At 44.7% G+C, this 12485-nt stretch overlaps 1 protein-coding gene across 8 annotated transcripts in view; it reads right to left on the reverse strand.

The window, feature by feature from the left end:
- tpm2 (tropomyosin 2 (beta)) overlaps positions 1 to 12485 on the reverse strand; it is a 31836-nt gene that overhangs the window by 11006 nt on the left and 8345 nt on the right. For 2 of the 8 annotated variants that reach the window (XM_021601617.3, XM_021601616.3), the window contains exons 1-5: positions 8677 to 9981; positions 5435 to 5568; positions 4779 to 4896; positions 2386 to 2456; positions 44 to 119 (exon numbers count right to left, since the gene is read on the reverse strand). In XM_021601617.3, coding sequence (XP_021457292.1) covers positions 44 to 119; positions 2386 to 2456; positions 4779 to 4896; positions 5435 to 5568; positions 8677 to 8808 — 531 coding nt within the window. In that variant the 5' untranslated portion in view covers positions 8809 to 9981. Of the gene's footprint in view, positions 1 to 43; positions 120 to 754; positions 831 to 2385; positions 2457 to 4778; positions 4897 to 5434; positions 5569 to 8676; positions 9982 to 12485 lie in introns of those variants that run through there. The other 6 variants (XM_021601619.3, XM_021601618.3, XM_021601612.3 and 3 more) reach the window with 3 other exon arrangements.

Raw genomic sequence — 12485 nt, forward strand, 5'->3', positions numbered from 1 at the left:
ATCTGACCTTCGGGCCCAGCTTACTTCCCCTCTCCTACAGTACCTTCTCAGCCTGGGCCTCCAGAGACTTCAAGTTGTTGGTGACATTTTTCAACTCTTCCTCAAGATCACCAGATTTACTGTGCAACAGCAGGAGGGAGGGAGGAAAATGAGGGAAAAGAAAGGAGAGAGAGAGCGTTTTGAGAGGGAGGAGAGGACACGACCAAGGAGACCCTGGTCTGGATACTCCAACCCAGTGCCTATTAGGGAGAGTGCGTTGGCTGGATAATAAAACCTACCTGAAGGGGTTAATGACACACTTACCTGAAGGGGTTAATGTCACCTACCCATCAGATGGGAGGGTTAAATCAGGATCCTTGATGGATAATATCTGATAGATAAAATCATATACTCTAAGTATAGGAAATATACAAACACATGTATAAAATCCATACTTGTATAATCTGTATGCCTCAATCTCAAGTATCACATCAAGGATCCCATTGGCTTCAGGTTGAAGATATGGCAAGGGACAGTATGGCTTGTAGGACATTGGTCCTTTTGTACCACAGCAATACTGTCACGTCAACCACCAGGGGAGGCCTCCATGGAGCACAGCTGCTAGGCAGAGAGGCTTGGAGGGACGAGTCAAGGGCATAAGCCAGAGGAGCGGAGGAGAGGAGCGGAGGAGAGGAGAAAGGAAGCAGGTAGTAAAGCAGTTTGGAACCGGGACGTTTGTCCTGGTATGGGGGGGGGGGGGGGGGGCAGACAGTACCTCATCCTCTCCGCACATCATGGACTTCAAATTCTGGTCCATGAGTCTAAGCTCTTCCTCCAGCTCCCTGACTCGACTGGGTTAGTCCACAGTCAGGTAGGTAGAGCGGGGTGTAGGAAGTGGGGGCAGGAGGGGTCAGGGAACCCACACACACAAGGTGATCCCAGGTGGAGGGGTGTTGGTGGTGTTGGATTCAGGCATGCATTACATAAAACACAGGGGAGAGAACACACACATCCAGGTGCCTGTTGTGGTTAGTGTATCCCATCGTCTCGTCTCCCACGTGGGTTAGTTTCCCACATATTCTTTTTTTTATTTTTATTTTTTCTCCCCAATTGTTAGTAGCTACTATCTTGTCTCATCGCTACAACTCCCGTACGGGCTCGGGAGAGACGAAGGTTGAAAGTTGTGCGTCCTCCAATACACAACCCAACCAAGCCGCACTGCTCCTTAACACAGCGCGCATCCAATCCGGAAGCCAGCCGCACCAATGTGTCGGAGGAAACACCGTGCACCTGGCAACCTTGGTTAGCGTGCACTGCGCCCGGCCTGCCACAGGAGTTGCTGGTGCGCGATGAGACAAGGATATCCCTATGGACATAGATCAGCCAACTAAAACCAGAGTAAAAAAACAACAAAGAATCCACTTCTGCCATAGACATCCAGTCAAGTCCCGTTCTGAGGCGCTGTGAGAACAGACGACAGAAAGAGAGACTGCTGGTGGACGAGGTTAGGACATTAGTGTCATGGTGTACAATGGGACTACCTGGGAATAAATATATGTTTTGTTGTCAGCTAAAGGGACGGCCACTGGTTAAAGGGACGGCCACTGGTTAAAGGGACGGCCACTGGTTAAAGGGACGGCCACTGGTTAAAGGGACGGCCACTGGTTAAAGGGACGGCCACTGGTTAAAGGGACGGCCACTGGTTAAAGGGACGGCCACTGGTTAAAGGGACGGCCATCAATACACCCACGGGAGGTCATTAGCTTGTTTCAGTTGCCATCCAATCATGGGTAATTTTATTAACAGGAAGGTGGGTCCATGCAACAAGTCAAATTAATATTAACCATTTTTCAGGAGAGGCCTCATCATCAATGTATATTTCAAAATGCATTAGATGGTTAGGTGCGAAACGCCTTGATAAAAATTAATGCATGAATTCCCAAATGTGCTCAAGTAAATAAGTGATGGGGCTAGTAAAGTCTACTGATGAACCATCAACATGTCATTCACATTAAAACACCACATTTCAATGGAACTGAAATACGAGGAATTTGTTGGTTTTAACAAAGTTTTTAAGTGCGATGTCCAGCACTGCGTTTTGATTCGCCACCCTTCTCCCTAGGCGTACACTTGATTGGATGAACTTTAAAATGGTGAAAACTCACTCCAGCCAATGCTTACATCAATCATTTGCTGTTAAATCCCTGACGGGAAGGAAGTGTGCAAGTTCACACTTCTAGAAAAGGGTGGCGAATAGGGACTAAAAGACATGGATACTGGCACCCTATTCCCTATATAGTGCACTACTTTTGACCAGAGCCCTATGGGACTGGGTCAAAAGTAGTGCACTATAAAAAGGGAATATCGTGCCATTTGTGTGTCAGCAATGAAGGAGGGTAAACTTACGCCTCAGCCACCTCAGCACGCTCCTCAGAGCGCTCAAGGTCACCCTCAAGGATCACCAGCTTACGGGCCACCTGTAGTCATACAAAACACACATTAAAGTACTCAGGCCAAACACTTCCAATAACTTCCAACACACACAAAACTATTCCCATGCAACATCTGAACAGAGATGGTGGCACGAAGAACGTGCAGAAACAGACCTTCAAGCTGACACAAGCATCAAAACACATCAAACTAAATTCTGTATTGACCAGTACACTCAATAGTCAAAAACAAAATGAAGAGGGAGGGGAAAAAACCCAAGAGATTTCATTTAAGAATTTAAGAGAAATCATTAAATAAAAATTTAATAAAAAGATCTTACGATGAGGGGCGGTAGCGGTGGGTTTAAAAAAAGAGCAAAAAAAATAAAATCAGATATAAAATGCCTATAACCCCCATAGGATGAACCAACATACCGTAGGCCTATAACCCCCATAAGATGAACCAACATACCGTAGTCCTATAACCCCCATCAGTCCTATAACCCCCATAGGATGAACCAACATACCGTAGTCCGATAACCCCCATAGGATGAACCAACATACCGTAGCCCTTATAACCCCCATAGGATGAACCAACATACCGTAGTCCTATAACCCCCATAGGATGAACCAACATACCGTAGTCCTATAACCCCCATAGGATGAACCAACATACCGTAGTCCGATAACCCCCATAGGATGAACCAACATACCGTAGTCCTATAACCCCCATAGGATGAACCAACATACCGTAGCCCTTATAACCCCCATAGGATGAGCCAACATACCGTAGCCCTTATAACCCCCATAGGATGAACCAACATACCGTAGCCCTTATAACCCCCATAGGATGAACCAACATACCGTAGTCCTATAACCCCCATAGGATGAACCAACATACCGTAGCCCTTATAACCCCCATAGGATGAACCAACATACCGTAGCCCTTATAACCCCCATAGGATGAGCCAACATACCGTAATCCTATAACCCCCATAGGATGAACCAACATACCGTAGCCCTTATAACCCCCATAGGATGAACCAACATACCGTAGTCCTATAACCCCCATCAGTCCTATAACCCCCATAGGATGAACCAACATACCGTAATCCTATAACCCCCATAGGATGAACCAACATACCGTAATCCTATAACCCCCATAGGATGAACCAACATACCGTAGGCCTATATACTGTGTACCAGAAGTGGCAGGTCTACAACCCCCATGATCAAATGTGTAGCCAGCTCCCAGGGTGCAGCTGGTGCCCTCAGTGGGGAAGTGCACTAGACTGGCCGAGTGTTAGTGAGAGAGATCGAGGGAGAGCGGTCAATGACAGGTCTCATTCTGTATAAATCCATTAGACAGCTACTTTGTCTGTCAATGTAATCCTCTGGGATGTGGGCTCATGTGACCTCCAGGTCTAAGCCACAGGCCATGAGCAATCAACATATGCTACAGGCTAAACTGCTAATCGGTTCCCCCTAGGTACAGATTTAGGATCAGCTTCCCCTTCCCCAATCCTAACATTAACCATTAGTGAGGAAAATGCTGAACTGGCCCAGGATCAGCATCTAGGGTAAACATCACCCTATACCACGGTACCTGTGTATGACCTTAGCTAAGCAAGCTAAATTTAGCTCTACACTACGTGGCCGGATTCCAGGAGCCAGATTAAGCCTAATCCTGGACAAAAATCACATTCAACAGAGATCGATCTTGCTTTTTAGTTAAAGAGCCTGGGAAACAGCCAAAGAGCGTGGGGTTATGCTGAAATCTACAAATTTACTGTAGAAATGATGAGTTTTCCACAGAACACATACAGGCATTGAAAATAAAATATATTGGGGGGAAACAAAAGACCAAACGGTTTGTTCAAGACCTGATAGAATACTTAGAAAAGCATCTTGTCATGTTAGGATAATGAAGCCTAGGCAGAGGTACGGATGGGGGGCTTCCACAGAGAGGCCTCCTTTGATCTGACATGTTGCAGGCTAAACTGATGCTACAGAGGAGAAAGGGGTATGCAGTGTGGGTGTATGTCTGTACTGTTATAGAGAAACACCACAGGTCTCAACGCTACCATCAAGGGAACACAACAGCTTCCATTTTCCAAACAATCTTAAATCAAATCAAGTGTTGATATGCTTGTTAAAGGGGCTACAAAATTATGAAAAGTGGTGGATTCCAGCGTATGACATGGCTCTACAGTAGTCTGGCTTTAGTCAATGGGCACGTTCCAGATCGCACTGTGTGTCAAAGGTAACGTCTCAGAAACTATAGTAAACATGATATGGCAACCTTTAAAAAAAATATTTAAAAAAGACGACCTGGAACGCAACGATACTTTAGGGCAGAAGGACACCCACCTCCTCGTACTTCCTGTCGGCCTCCTCAGCAATGTGCTTGGCCTCCTTTAGCTGCATCTCCTGGATCTCCATCTTCTCCTCGTCCTTTGACGCCCTGTTCTCTATCACCTTCATTCCTCTGGAAAAACACCACAGGGTTAGCTACAGTATGGACCTTCATATCCAACCCTGTTCTCCATCACCATTCCTCTGGGGGACACCACAGGCAACAGGACAGAGAGAAGTCATGGGTGATTGGGGGGGGGGTTGGAACATACTTTCGATGTGTACTTTCTTTAATATCAAAAATACTTTGACCTGTCCACTCTGTTATGTTTCAATGCTAATAGTAACTGCTGAAGGAAATTCTGAAAAACTATTGGGGCTTGTTGAATGTCTTGGCTAGCGTTTCTTCCTACTTCCTTCCATAATTCCTATTCTGAAAGAACTGGGGAACCCTGCTCTAGAGCAGAATGGCTGAACTATGGTGGTGCTCCCCTGCTCAGACGTTGCATGCATCAACCAATGGTGGCATGCCACTTCATTAACTGTGCAGTCGGGCATCAGATTGCTAAAACATATGATGTGGTTAGCGGACACGTAAAATACCTATCCAGGTGTTGTAACATTTGGCATGCATCGGATACACAACCTAAAACAGGAGACGGAAATCCCACCTCTCGCTCTCGTCTGCAGCCTTCTCGGCCTCCTCCAGCTTCTGCAGCGCAGTGGCCAGTCTCTCCTGGGCCCTGTCCAACTCCTCCTCTACCAGCTGGATACGTCTGTTTAGGGAAGCCACCTCTGCCTCTGCCTGGTGGGGGAGAGAAAACACTCAGTCAGCCACAATAAATGTGCTGGGTTGCCAACTGCCCCGATTTATTCCACATTGGATAATTTTCTTAGCCTGGTTGGTGTATCACCCAAACTGAGCTGCCAGGGAGGAAGGAAACTCATCTGGGATATGGTTACTAGGTTACATGTGGTAGGCTTACAGATTTCTCAAATCATTGCAGTGCAAGCAACCATATCCAAGTTCCATACCATAAAGAATAACCACCTTCAATATGCCCTTGGGTTCATCCATCTAGCATACACTTTTCTCAGGTGTCCCTAGTTTTCACCATTGAAATACCATGGATACCGATCAACACCTTTGTTGAATGTCTATACATATTTTTTTCTTTAGAACCTTCTTTTCAAAACATTGAAAGCATTTAGAAAAGAACCTTCTTGACACAGAATGACCATGGTTCATTGGATTAGCAGAGGCCTTCTCATTGCTCTATGGGGAAGTGAAGTGGCATCATACCACAGTTAATGACAAACGCAAACAATCCCAGCATTGAGGCAGTGGGAGGAGGAATGTGTTCCCTTATGTCACAAGGGACAGTAATGACAGTGCCAAAGGTTTATTTGTCCAGTTAGGGGCCCTTTGAGCTTCTATTTACCCCTGAACCAACGTTTGTTGGTACTGTCACATTGGCCTTCCTGAGAATTTTTTTTTGCACCTTTTGATACATCAAGTGGGTCCTTTTGGGCTCTACCTTTTGTCTTGTGGTAAAAAATGTGTAACACTAAGATTGTAGGCTTTCTAATAACAGACTGTTGGCCTAACAAAGGGTAGCTGTAAACGTAGAAAACAAGCAGCTGCATGTGAACTACATTAGACTCGTGGATATCAGTAGAACAGTCCATTTCCACAAGGCAGCAACTCTCCATAGACTTGCTGAAGCAGGTGGGGGGCTGATCAAGCAGTGAGTCCATGAGTAGATGATGATGACAGATGATTGGATGGAGAGAGCACCGCATTCCAGCATTCTTAAAGTTCCCGCTGGGGGATACAGGCGGAGTTAACGGCAAAACAAAAGAGCCATTGTCTGTCGTCGTCCCTCCCCAGCAGCAGAAGACAGCTAATTAGACCCCCCCCCCCCCCTCTCAGCCAAATCCCAGAAATCTGTTCCCATTCTGCCGGGCCTTCGTCAGGGAAGCTGTGGAATGCCATCTGTGACATTGAAAACATTCCAGAGCCTTTCACTTAGACCGGTTAATACCACACTTCTTTTGGCTCGGTTTAGTCAAATAATTGATATGTGGCACTCGTGCCAGGCAAATTGTTAAGGGATTACCATTTCAGAGAGAACCAACACGTTCTCAGTGTAGATTGTTTGGCAATGGGACAGAACAGGAACAATAAGCTTGCTCTTTTGTTGGGCAATTTTTATATTTCTGGCCTGGGCCCAAAGCCATATTGTAGTATGATTGACAGTCAGTGTTCCTCCCCTTGGGTGAACCTGGCCCCTTACTGAAATATTTCCTAAATTCCCGGTGTGTATGATTGCACTTCAAAGCTGTTTACATTAATGATAGTCATATTCCCATCATGGCAAGCAGAAAGGTTGAGGTCCAGTTGCTCTGTTAAAGGAGTAGTTTACTATTTTAAAACATGACTACTTTCAAGGTAAGGAACTAATATATATATATATATATATTTTTAAGTTAGCTGAAAACTGTAATGGCCGTTTAAAGATAACCGAACTTTGGATTACTCATAGCCTACTTTCAGGGTGAGGCACCACCAAACAAGATATTGTAAAATAGTGAACTGCTCCTTTAATGGTAGAGTGACTTTGGGCTGACTGAATGGACCCAAGGCCATTCTCTCTCAGCTAAAACTCTGGTCAGAAAATGATTAACCTGCTCAACTGCCAGAGATGAGACAGCGAGAAATACAGACAGCGACTCTGGCTAGACAGGGAGTGGAGTCAGGAAGAGAGAGAGACCTGCTCAATAAAAGCTGCCCTCATCCCTTCTGCTCCCTACGGTACACTGGCTCATTTGATTTGTACAATTTAACAACCAGTCATCAATTAGTGTTTAAGTGAGGTTTATATCTAATTATGTGGAAACAGTTGAATGAACACTGGATGTCTTTCATGTACAAACTAGAAAGAGAAAATAATACATTGAGGACTACGCTATTTTGTTAAGGGCTCATTACAGCCAAACATTATCAGCTAACGTGCAGCCACTTCTCTGTATGTATGCATGCTCTGCACAACTTAATTCCCTTGACAGCCCAATACCCTTGTGAAAGGTGGGCGATAAACAAATTAGCCTACTGAGGTGCGCTCATGCAAGGGCAGCAAGCTCAACAGCCAGCTTATGCTCTAGTGTAGGCATTACAATGCATGTCCATTAGCATCATGGCTCACCAGAAACTAACTCTGTACAGCATCTGATGGAATAAAGACCATATCAAGGTCAAGCCTGTTTGCTATGGGAAAACAGCACATCAATAATTCTGCTTGGTAGGCCATCAAGAGAGCAACTTCCATGCATACATAATGGCCAACACCCACCCTCCATTTTGAGGGACTGCCACTGTCCACATCCAAACTGAATAGAAGATGAATAATAGAGTATGATAAGTAGTAACTTAAGTCAGCAGGCTATACAGGGACAGATCTATCAAGTTACATTCTCCTTTATAGGGCATCTTTAAATTCAATGTAATGTGTTTAAATCCAGTTTTAGTGAAGTATTGAGTTCATATGGGAGTCTACTCTGGCATATCAAACGTTTTGAAGTAACAATTTGCCAAGAGCCAGTCTGCTTTAACTGGTATTAACCTTACGTGGCTCTCTCCGGGACTGTGACCATGAGTAAGCTAAAACATGGAGTAATTTACTAGAGTATGCTGACCGGGCTGCACCTACGGCTGTAAGCTTGCCAAATGCACAAACCGTAAAACACTCCACATTTTCAGCTCCCTCTGTACCAGCAAAGAGAGACTTTGCGATATTAGGTAATTATATTCCGTGTGTAAGCAATTACTTTGTGGACTGCATCCATGCTCCCCTATAAATGGTGATCATAGGCTCCAACTCGGATTAATCGGTTTATTCTAGGCGTCTCTTACCCGCTCTCTGGCCTGTCTCTCCGCATCAACCTCTCTCTGGAGCGTTTCGGCACGGTCCTCCGCATCATCAGCTTGTTGCTGCAATGTCTGAATTTTCCTTTTCACGGCTTCAATAGATGTTATTCCAGCCATTGCAACTATCTATGTAACACTTATATTCAATAGACAGAGCTGCTATAAACACGACGTTGCCTAGAGTGCTACAGGGCACCTTGATTGATGAGTCACGCAGCTTGTAGTAGCGACGGCCAAGTGATAGTCTACAATATAGTTATTTTGTGCCACTTGTATCCATATGCAAGCCTAAACGATCTTGTTAATTCAGCGACATGCTTGCAGTCTCCTGCCTGCTAATTCGTTATCACAATTCAGTAGCTAGGGTACAAAGTTACTACATTATTTTCTCCGCCTCCTCTCTTATCTTTCAGATGATGTCACAGGTCCGCGGCAGTTTAAAGGAATAGCAGCATAAAAATAAACAGTTTTGAAGAGCAGCATTTTATTTTGCTGTGCATCTCTTTGTGTTCTATTGAAATAAAGCACGTGTGTCTCAATGCTGTATGTCAATGCATATGTCATTTAGGCCATATGTCATTTAGACCAACGGCTTGTAAGTAAGAATGTCACGGTAAGGTTTACACCTGTTGTATTCGGCGCATGCGACAAATACGATTTGATTTGGTTCCCAACCTTTTTCGGTTACTGTACCACCAACTGAATTTTGCTCTGCCTGGAGTAACCCTGAAGAACCCCCTAATGTACCCTGATCTCATAGACTAGACGTAATATAGTAAACCCAGGACACTCAAATTAGTATGATACGTTACATTTGGTATGGTTACAGACAGTTACTTAAGTCAAAAACGAAGGTATAACGCAAACGTCTTGCAACCCAATGGTTGCGAGTTCAAATCAGCTAATTAGCAACTTTTCACCTACTTATGTAATAACATATTAAAACATGTAATGAACTAATCATTAACACTTACTACTTTTTATCTACTTTGTAACTACTTAGCATGCTAGCTAGCCCTTCCCCAAACCATTACCTTAAGACTTTTAGCTAACCCTTCCCCTAGCCCTAACCTTAACCCTTTTAGCTAACCCTAACCTTAACCATTTAACCTACCTCCTAAACTTAACCCTAACCGTAACTCTAACCCCTAGCCTAGCTAACGTTAGCCAGCTAAGCCTGGTCAATAAGGGTAAAAAGATAACGTCTCAAACAGATACTCAACTTTGTGAGAGATCTGTGTGTAGAGCTGAGCATACGGTGTAGGACGCACAGGAGAAAACAGGTGTAGCAAGTAAACTTGCTGAAGAGAGACGTTGATGAATGAGCTTCTACTTATTTATTGTAACCTAGGTGGCATGGCATACACATATACATTTCTAATCAGCTGGCTCAATGCACTTAAAAAAAATAATAAAGCTAAATAATAACATTAAGATTATATTATTCAAAATAAAGAAAAGGTTTGCCAATCCTACATCAATATTATTGGCGCTCACATTTCTGAGCTTCTGTAAATCTATTCACTGTATGAATATATACAAAAAAGTTATTTTTTAACATGTTTCATTTAACTAGGCAAGTCAGTTAAGAACAAATTCTTATTCACAATGACGGCCTACCCCCGGCCAAACCCGGGGCAATTGTACACCACTCTATAGGACTCCCAATCATGGCCGGTTGTGATACAGCCTGGAATCGAACCAGGGTGTCTAGTGACACCTTTAGATGCAGTGCCTTAGGCCACTCGGGAGCAGTGGGCTTTAGATTTACTTGTGACTGGGGGTCAGTTAATATTCTTAAAAAGTGCTTAACTGTAGCCTACTAACCATTATTTAAACATATTAATCTAGAATAACAGTATATGAATGAACAGGATTTATTTGTTTCACGGTTTGAGACCTAAACTGTGTACTTTAGTAGCTACCTACTGTTTTGTCTTCAAGTATTTTCAGATTATGTATCTGTTTTTCCTCCATGAAAGGGCTTTAATAGGACAAGCTACTTAATGGTGATCTTGTAATTATTTACTTGTGTGTGGTAGACTATTGCATAATTATCCTAATTCAAAGCAATACTGCTGTTGATGGTAGCCTCAGAAAAGTACATATGGTCTTTAGTTTTATGCATTTATCATGAGTTGAATCTGTAATTTATCATGTTATAAGTTATTTGAGTGTAACCATTGTGTGTTTATGTAATACCATTTAGTTGACAAGAGGTCTGACTCTTTAAACTTGTCCAGACAGACAGAGAGAGAGAGAGAGAGAGAGAGAGAGAGAGAGAGAGAGAGAGAGAGAGAGAGAGAGAGAGAGAGAGAGAGAGATAAAGAGAGAGAGAGACAGAGAGAGAGACAGAGAGAAAGAGAGGGAGACAGAGACAGAGAGAGAGAGAGAGAGAGAGAGAGAGAGAGAGAGAGATATAAAGAGAGAGAGACAGAGAGAGAGACAGAGAGAAAGAGAGGGAGACAGAGACAGAGAGAGAGAGAGAGAGAGAAAGAGAGAGAGAGAGGCAGAGGGAGGGAGAGAGAGAGAGCGAGAGGGAGCTTTGTCCAAACACAGTCTGAAAAATAGACTAATTGTGAAGCTGTGAGCATGAACTGGAAAGCATGACTTCACTTCACTATAAACAAGACTGCATTCTTTCAATTCTTTTCCTTCTTTGGTAACATTATAATGTTACAAGTTAAAGGTTTTGAATATGAGATGTCTAATGTCACGCATGCTTAAGATTTTCACGAGTATCATAATTACTAAGTTGTAATTTCTGTGTGTTTAAATATGTGGCATAATCAGCGGGATATACCAATAGGCTACATGCGTCATTGGGTTTGCCATTGAAAAAACGTCCCGACTCAATTATTGAAAATAATTATGTATAAATAACTAAACTTAACATATTTAAAACCGGTAGTGTCTATCAGGTTTCTATCATGAGTAAGCCTGACAATTAACTAATCATCTCTCTCATCAGGTATAGCCACAGTCTTTAAATAGATCAGTGTGACAACTATTGGTGACTGTCCTCTATTGGCACGGTTACAACTCTGGTGACATCATCACGGTGGCGTGATGATGGAGCGGGAAGACGCGGCGGTCGGGAGGGGTGGAACATCAGCGGGAGGAGGAGGTGGTCAGGAGGGGTGGAACATCAGTGGGAAGAGGAGGTGGTCAGGAGGGGTGGAACATCAGCGGGAGGAGGTGGTCAGGAGGGGCTGAACATCAGCGGGAGGAGGAGGTGGTCAGGAGGGGTGGAACATCAGCGGGAGGAGGAGGTGGTCAGGAGGGGTGGAACATCAGTGGGAAGAGGAGGTGGTCAGGAGGGGTGGAACATCAGTGGGAAGAGGAGGTGGTCAGGAGGGGTGGAACATCAGTGGGAAGAGGAGGTGGTCAGGCGGGGTGGAACATCAGCGGGAGGAGGAGGTGGTCAGGAGGGGTGGAACATCAGTGGGAAGAGGAGGTGGTCAGGAGGGGTGGAACATCAGTGGGAAGAGGAGGTGGTCAGGAGGGGTGGAACATCAGCGGGAGGAGGTGGTCAGGAGGGGTGGAACATCAGCGGGAAGAGGAGGTGGTCAGGCGGGGTGGAACATCAGCGGGAGGAGGTGGTCAGGAGGGGTGGAACATCAGTGGGAAGAGGAGGTGGTCAGGAGGGGTGGAACATCAGCGGGAGGAGGAGGTGGTCAGGAGGGGTGGAACATCAGTGGGAAGAGGAGGTGGTCAGGAGGGGTGGAACATCAGCGGGAAGAGGAGGTGGTCAGGAGGGGCTGAACATCAGCGGGAGGAGGAGGTGGTCAGGA

This window comes from Oncorhynchus mykiss, chromosome 5 (genome assembly GCF_057628025.1).
Source record: "Oncorhynchus mykiss isolate SJ-2025 chromosome 5, ASM5762802v1, whole genome shotgun sequence".
Classification (NCBI taxonomy): Eukaryota; Metazoa; Chordata; class Actinopteri; order Salmoniformes; family Salmonidae; genus Oncorhynchus; species Oncorhynchus mykiss.